The sequence below is a fragment of the Drosophila erecta genome, unplaced genomic scaffold, assembly GCF_003286155.1.
Source record: "Drosophila erecta strain 14021-0224.00,06,07 unplaced genomic scaffold, DereRS2 tig00000126-arrow-pilon, whole genome shotgun sequence".
Classification (NCBI taxonomy): domain Eukaryota; kingdom Metazoa; phylum Arthropoda; class Insecta; order Diptera; family Drosophilidae; genus Drosophila; species Drosophila erecta.
In genome coordinates, this window is record NW_020825209.1 from 5,110,568 (window position 1) to 5,117,732 (window position 7,165).

General features: G+C 45.5%; 1 protein-coding gene across 2 annotated transcripts; it reads left to right on the forward strand.

Annotated features, from left to right (window-relative positions):
* Positions 1 to 811: 811 nt before the first annotated feature.
* On the forward strand, positions 812 to 6,964 carry LOC6550205 (homeobox protein B-H1). Of its 2 annotated transcripts, XM_001977525.3 has the most exons (3): positions 812 to 1,855; positions 5,170 to 5,398; positions 5,530 to 6,964. In XM_001977525.3, exons 1-3 carry the CDS (start codon positions 1,018 to 1,020, stop codon positions 6,116 to 6,118), a joined length of 1,656 nt encoding a protein of 551 aa, XP_001977561.1. In that variant the 5' UTR covers positions 812 to 1,017; the 3' UTR covers positions 6,119 to 6,964. The 2 variants fall into 2 exon arrangements, with proteins under 2 accessions (XP_001977561.1, XP_015011115.1); XM_015155629.2 differs by lacking the exon at positions 5,530 to 6,964 and having other exon boundaries at positions 812 to 1,860; positions 5,170 to 5,261.
* Positions 6,965 to 7,165: the final 201 nt, after the last annotated feature.

A 7,165-nucleotide genomic window follows, 5' to 3' on the forward strand; every position in this document is an offset into this window, starting at 1 on the left:
TATCTTAGGGTTTCTCAGCGATCGAACATTTTGCTGTTAATTGAAGTTTTAATATATAAAGCAAACACATTTGGGCAGTGCTTAAAACGTGTTTAAATCGTATCGTATTATGCTGACCTATTTTTAAAGCTCAATGGTATACGATTATTGGTACACTTTTTCTTTGACCTTCTGCTAGCGAAAATATTTTAATTGGATATTAAATTTTTGTAATTATTTCCTAATTTCAGGAATGAAAATATGATTATCTGACGCGATATGATGCCACTTGGATGGCTTTTTCGGGATAATAAAGCAGAGTAGATATTTTTCAACAATTTCTTGGTCGAAAAAGAGTATATTTCAAATAGCGCCGTAGTCCCCCAAGCTCAGTAGCACCGTCTCCATCCCCCAGATCCACCGACTTCCTCGTGGCGCCATTTTGAGCCACTTTCAAGGCCCCGAAGAGCCCAAGAGCCCAAGAGCGTAGTTCCATAGCCATTTGACCGACATTTGGTGCTATAAAAAGCGAGAAACCGGGGAGAGCCTCTATTTCACCACGCCGTGGTGGATTCACCGCGGTGCCGGCAACATGGCGCTGCGCGAGAGCGGTGCAGCCGATGAGATGGCCATAGCCGCGGAAGCGAGAGGCAGCGAGCGCGAGCGACTGGCCATCCCCTTCCGACCTTCGGTGGCATACGCGGCCCAACCACCGCCTATGACAAAGTGGCAAAATTGTTGCCACAGCCGCCGCTCGAGCCGCAGCCGCAGCCGGCGTCGGCAGCGGCGTTGGCAGCGGCAGCGGCGGCTCGGGCAGGTGCGTTTCATAAACGCTCAGTCTCGTTTTGGCAGCCAAGCCGCGCACGACGTCGCTGGGTGAAAAGTTGAGATAAGGCCAAAGACCAAAAAGAAGAAAACTTGACAGCTATAGCAAACTCCAGTGAATGTGCAATTTTTTTGGTGAAGTGTTGAACGCAAATATATTTCGTACATATATTCGACGAGCAAAGGGAGAACGAGTGAAACCCCCTAAGTCCTATGAAAGACTCGATGAGCATACTCACCCAAACGCCCAGCGAGCCAAACGCAGCGCATCCCCAGCTGCACCACCACCTCAGTGCACTGCAGCAGCAGCACCACCAGCACCACCAGCACCACCTCCACTACGGCCTGCAGCCACCGGCGGTGGCTCACAGCATCCATAGCTCCAGCACCATGTCCTCCGGCGGCAGCACCACCACCGCCTCGGGCATTGGTAAGCCCAATCGATCCCGCTTCATGATCAACGACATTCTGGCGGGCAGCGCGGCGGCCGCGTTCTACAAGCAGCAGCAGCACCACCAGCAGTTGCACCACCACCACCACAACAACAACAACAACAACTCGGGCTCCAGCGGCGGCAGCAGTCCCGCTCACAGCAACAACAACAATGCAACCGGCGATAACTGTGAGCCAGCCAATGTCGCTGGCGTCGGTGCGCTGCCACCCGCCCTGCACCACCCACAGCCGCATCCGCCCACGCATCCGCACACACATCCGCACGCGCTGATGCATCCACACGGCAAGCTGGGGCACTTTCCACCCACCGCCGGCGGCAACGGGTTGAACGTGGCTCAATATGCGGCGGCCATGCAACAGCACTATGCCGCTGCAGCGGCTGCTGCGCGCAACAATGCAGCTGCTGCCGCAGCGGCCGCCGCTGCTGCTGCTGCAGCTGCTGCTGGTGTGGCCGCACCACCCGGCGACGGGGGAGTGGACGGCGGGGTGGGGCTGGCGCCACCGGCGGGTGGCGATCTGGACGACAGCAGCGATTACCACGAGGAGAACGAGGACTGCGACAGCGGCAACATGGACGATCACAGCGTTTGTAGCAATGGTGAGGTGAGCCTCTGTACTATGCGGGGGTGGGGGTGGGAATGGGGGTGTTGACGGTCTTGGGTCAGGAAAGCACTCTTGTTAATATTCGAAAATGGATTCCAAGGCGGGAATTTTCCTTACTCGATTCAAGCTCTCTGTGTTTTAAATTTTAAACAAATAATGGAACAAAACTGAACCTATACTCAACAAAGCAGATAAAGGCTGAACTTAATAGAACTTGCAATCGAAAATATTTAAATCGTTCAGTCAATGTAAAATAAAGCTAACACTGTAAAATGAACTTGGATGTATTAAGGCCTGTTGCCTTTGAAAATTCATATATTTTTACAATTTTACTAATATTGACTCTTTTAAAACACTTGCTTACAAATTGTTTTGTTAAGCTAGATTGAAAACTTGCAGGTCTGTTAAGCTTAGCCATTTTTAAATTTTAACGCAAGTTTTCAAAATAATAATAGCACATTAACAAGCTTTTTGTTTTATGACTTCTAGCCTTTGGGTGATATTAAATGTATTAGCACTTAACAAATTCTCACTACACTTTAAAGGCAGCTTTAAATTAAAATTACTCAAATTCCCCCTTAAGTCGTGTTAATGGTTCTGTTGTGAAACGCATTTCATCATAGCCAATCAAAAAAGTAATTCAATTAGGTAAAAAATAAGCAAGTCGGCTGTGCAGCAGTCAAGTTCGTTGCCTAAGTCTTTTGTTTGGAAGCGTGCGCCTGAAAATGGAGAGCAGGGGCTCGAGTGTGGAGCGCGGGGGGTGGGGTGTCGGCCCCCGTCGATGTCGCTTTGCAAAACAAACTGTAAAAATTATTGCATGACCATTTTACATTCTCGTTCTTGATGCTTGTATTTGTTGTGGTTTTAGTTGTAAAAAATGCATTTTCACGCTTTGATTGCGTCATTGCGAAGCTTCTAAAGTCCCCTTGCCCCTTCGCCGCTTCTCCAGCTGGGGGGCATGCACCTGGGGAACTGTGAGCTATTATGGCAGAATGAAGGCGGGGCCCGCAGTGGGCGGGGGTTGGTAGAAGAGAGAAGCTGCCTGAAATGCAGCAACAAAATGCAGTTTAAAACTGCCGCAGCCGCAGAAAAAATCTCAAATAATTACACACATCGCACTCACTGTCCCCGCTTCCTCGCTTCCCCGCTCGCCCTGCTGCCTCCTTTTATCTCACGCACCTGCCCCTTCGCAATCATTTAATTGTGGAAATTGTTATAAAAATGCATTTAACCCGCTTTAATAGACGCCCCATGGCAATGGCAGCCGGGCAGCAGCAAACAAAAAAATGTTGCAGTCTGTTTGCTCATCACATCGCCACTCGGTTCGTTTTACTTCGCTTTTGGCCAGCTCCTCATACTCACCACTCCATCTGGGCCCTGTTCTGTGCCATTTATTGCCGCAATTTCCTGTTGCCAATTGCACTTTTATAAACGGTAGTCGCGTCGGCCAGCTCCTCAGCGATGACAGCCAGCGGGCAGGGAAGGCGGCAATCCGTCAATTCATCGGAATTTCGCAATTGCGATCAGCTTCAGTTGCAAAAAAAGAACGAAATGATTATTGACCACTGGAATTTTATTTATAAATTAATACAAAATTATATTCATAATAAAATCAGTTAGGAAAGTTACTTGTTAAAGTTTGAATTAAAAAGGCATATAGCTTTTTTTTGCCTGAAATCTATAATGAAATTATAAATTTGTTTTTAAAAATAATTAATGAGAGCTTCAATTATAACAGTTTATTTTTTACAACAATGTTACCCAACTTTATTTGGCATTTATTTATTGATTTTTGGTTTTGCCTCTTGTTTATGTTCCACAAATTATCAGCCGCAAATCGATAATTCAGCAAGTCGGCGCCAACATTCGTGAGTAATTTTCTTTAATTGGAAATTAATTTTATTCAATTGCGGCATTATCGCTCACTTATCGCTCCCATTAATCATTTATCGTTTTCGATTTATATGGTAAACAACTTTCGCCTTGGCGGCAGAATAAGCTCTTGATTAGCGATGATTAATATAAATAATTAGCAATGCATCTTAATTTGTTTCATATTTCAAAGTTCAATTGCACACACAGAACCAAAAGATTTCCAATAATACATTTTCAATAAATAAAAGAATATTGAATTTTTGGTATTTCACTTGCAATGACTAAGATCTTGAAATAGATATTATTATTAGTTGTCTGCTTCCTGATCAGTTAGGCATAAGCAACAAAAAAAAAATACTGTTAGACCAAAGTAGACAAAATTTAAATGCGGCACTTGGCAAGTTTTCGCTTTAAATAATTTAACGCTTGAGAGTTTACTAATTCCCCTCCAACCCCTTAACCCCTTCTGACCATGGGCCAAAAACTCGCTCTCGCTTATCGGGTAACCACAATCGGTTGAATTTACATAAATTTTATGTACTAAATGGCTGGCCAGAAAAGGTGGAAAAACGACCTTTTCTGGCCAAGAACACTTTTCGCAAAAAGGGGTGCTTCGGCCTGGCCGGCTTGCCTATCTCTCTTGCGGCTTTTTGTGGCAAGTTTAGACATTTTGCAGCACGTTTTTATTACACTTACACACACGAACCGCTTTGTGAGCGGAAGCGGCAATTGCGTGGCCATAAACGAGCCTCTAACTGTAACGGCAACTGTTTTAAAAGATCGCGCAGAGATCTAAATCGAATTAGCCTCATGGGCCTCACAAAATGACCATGAAATTGCTATTTTTGCTAAGAACTATCTTGGAAAATATTAATTAATTAATTTCTCGTATTTTTTGTATCACTTTTTGACGAATTTGGGAAATTAAAATTTTTTCGATTTTTGGATTTTCTTTCATCAAAATTTGCAAAAAATGGCCAAAAAAATAGAGTTCCTATTTTTGAACACAGTTCGACTGGGAATTGAATTACGAACTCAGCGAGGTATACCATTCTATATTCAGACAATTATTTTTAAACTTGTGGCCAAAAAACGGAGTATTTTATGTCCGAAAATTGGAAAACGACTTTTGGCAAATATTTGATATTTTCGGGGGGAATTTTCATCATAACTTCCATAAAAATTGTAAAAAAGGCGAAAGAATGACAGTTTTGAGCAGCTAATTACCAACGCTGATCGTTTTTTGACGGATTGGGGAAAATAAATTTTTTGGTGCTTATATTATTATTATTGTGTACATTACTAAGTATTATTAAATATTATAGGCAAACTTTCTGAGTAGTACAAGTACGCACAGCTTAGATTGCTAAATGTAGTATTAGACTAGACATAATATATTCAAAAAAATACTCACCTCCATCTCCTTCCTTTCAGGCGGCAAAGATGACGATGGCAACAGTGTCAAGAGCGGCTCCACCAGCGACATGAGCGGTCTGAGCAAGAAGCAGCGGAAGGCGCGTACCGCTTTCACGGACCACCAGCTGCAGACGCTCGAGAAGTCCTTCGAGCGGCAGAAGTACCTTAGCGTTCAGGAGCGCCAGGAGCTGGCCCACAAGTTGGACCTGAGCGATTGCCAGGTGAAGACTTGGTACCAAAACCGCAGGTGGGTCTTTAAATGCACTGATTTTTAGAATTTCCTTTCACTTTTCACTTTCGATTTTATTGTCTTATAATATATTTATATATCTGTTTTTAAAACGAACTAATAATTTGGTGTCTTATATCATTTTGCAGGACCAAATGGAAGCGGCAAACAGCAGTGGGCCTGGAACTCCTCGCGGAGGCCGGAAACTTTGCGGCCTTCCAGCGACTTTACGGCGGATCACCTTACCTGGGCGCCTGGCCGTATGCGGCCGCTGCCGGCGCCGCCCACGGAGCCACGCCCCACACGAACATCGACATCTACTACCGGCAAGCGGCCGCCGCGGCCGCCATGCAGAAGCCGCTGCCCTACAACCTGTACGCCGGCGTTCCGTCCGTCGGAGTGGGCGTTGGGGTGGGCGTGGGCGTGGGTCCAGCGCCCTTCTCCCACCTGTCCGCCTCCAGTTCGCTGTCCTCGCTGAGCAGCTACTATCAGAGTGCCGCTGCGGCAGCCTCCGCTGCGAATCCGGGCGGACCGCATCCGGCAGCGGCGACACCTTCGGTGGGCGGAGCATCTCCGCCCAGCGGCCTGGTGAAACCGGTTCCGGCCCATTCCGCATCCGCCTCGCCGCCGCCAAGGCCACCATCGACGCCCAGTCCCACGCTGAATCCGGGCAGTCCGCCAGGTCGATCCGTCGACAGCTGTTCCCAGTCGGATGACGAGGATCAGATCCAGGTGTGAGCGGTACGCCGGAGTGTGCGGCGGTTGTGTGCGTGTGCTTATCATCAGGCTTGGGCGGTCTCAGAAGTGCGACTTTCTAGGGGATACATACACTACATATTTCGGCTTTTCGAACTTAAGTTACATATCACTCATTTTGTATATCTAATTGTTTCATGAAACATATAAGTTTACAGGGCATTTAAGTTATTTGGACGAAGTGGCATCAGTCTTGCACCATATCACACGTTCTCTCCATGGTTCCAACCTTAGTACAAAGGTATTTTGCTTAAGTTTAACAAAAATATATTTGGAGGCATTTATAAACTTACGATCTAAACAAGCTATTGGTTAGGTCATAAAAATAGCACAGACGTGCTCAGTATTTAAAAGTAAACCATGGAACCGACCATGTGCGTGGTACATACTAAAAAATACTTGTCAAAGATCAATATCCCCAAGAATTCGCGTTTTTGAACCAGAGCTTAAGCCCCGCTTGTGTGTGTGTGTGTGTGTGTGCGTGTGTGCGTGTGTCTGCGTGTGTATATATTCATAGCCCCGTGTCTCTGTGTGTGTGCTTAATTTATTTGATTTGCTCTAGTAACTTATTCGAAATGTTTTTAAAGGTTTTTTTTCCATATAAGATAAAGTATTACTAAGCAAATATTTATTTAAATGTTGTAAAAACTAGCAGCCAAAAAAGCAAAATAATTTTGTATAGCTAAGCCTAACCACGAAATGTATTATCGAATAAACCAATTTTTTTTTGTCGGTAGCCTAGACCCATGAACGTTGTAACTGTAAAATGTAAAGTACATTTAACCGCATATTTTTTTGTCTAAATAAAAAATAACAGAATGTGAAAATAGAGCAATCGTTCTGCGGGGATTCCATCGAAGGGGGGTGGGGGAGGTGAGTGGACGTGTCCCGGGGCAATTAATATAATGACCAACAGAAACAATTTACAAACGATGTGTTGGGGGAGGGGGGGGGGGGGGGAGGGGTGCAGGAAAGGGGGAAGGGAAAAGGGGGTGATACGACGACGTGCGAGCCAACCCCTAATGATAA

Bases quoted from the DNA above. Each gene is read 5' to 3' on its own strand.
- LOC6550205 (XM_001977525.3), top strand. From the start codon at position 1,018: ATGAAAGACTCGATGAGCATACTCACCCAAACGCCCAGCGAGCCAAAC. The intron at 1,856-5,169 runs GTGAGGTGAGCC...CCTTCCTTTCAG, and splicing joins TCACAGCGTTTGTAGCAATG to GCGGCAAAGATGACGATGGC. The intron at 5,399-5,529 runs GTGGGTCTTTAA...ATCATTTTGCAG, and splicing joins ACTTGGTACCAAAACCGCAG to GACCAAATGGAAGCGGCAAA.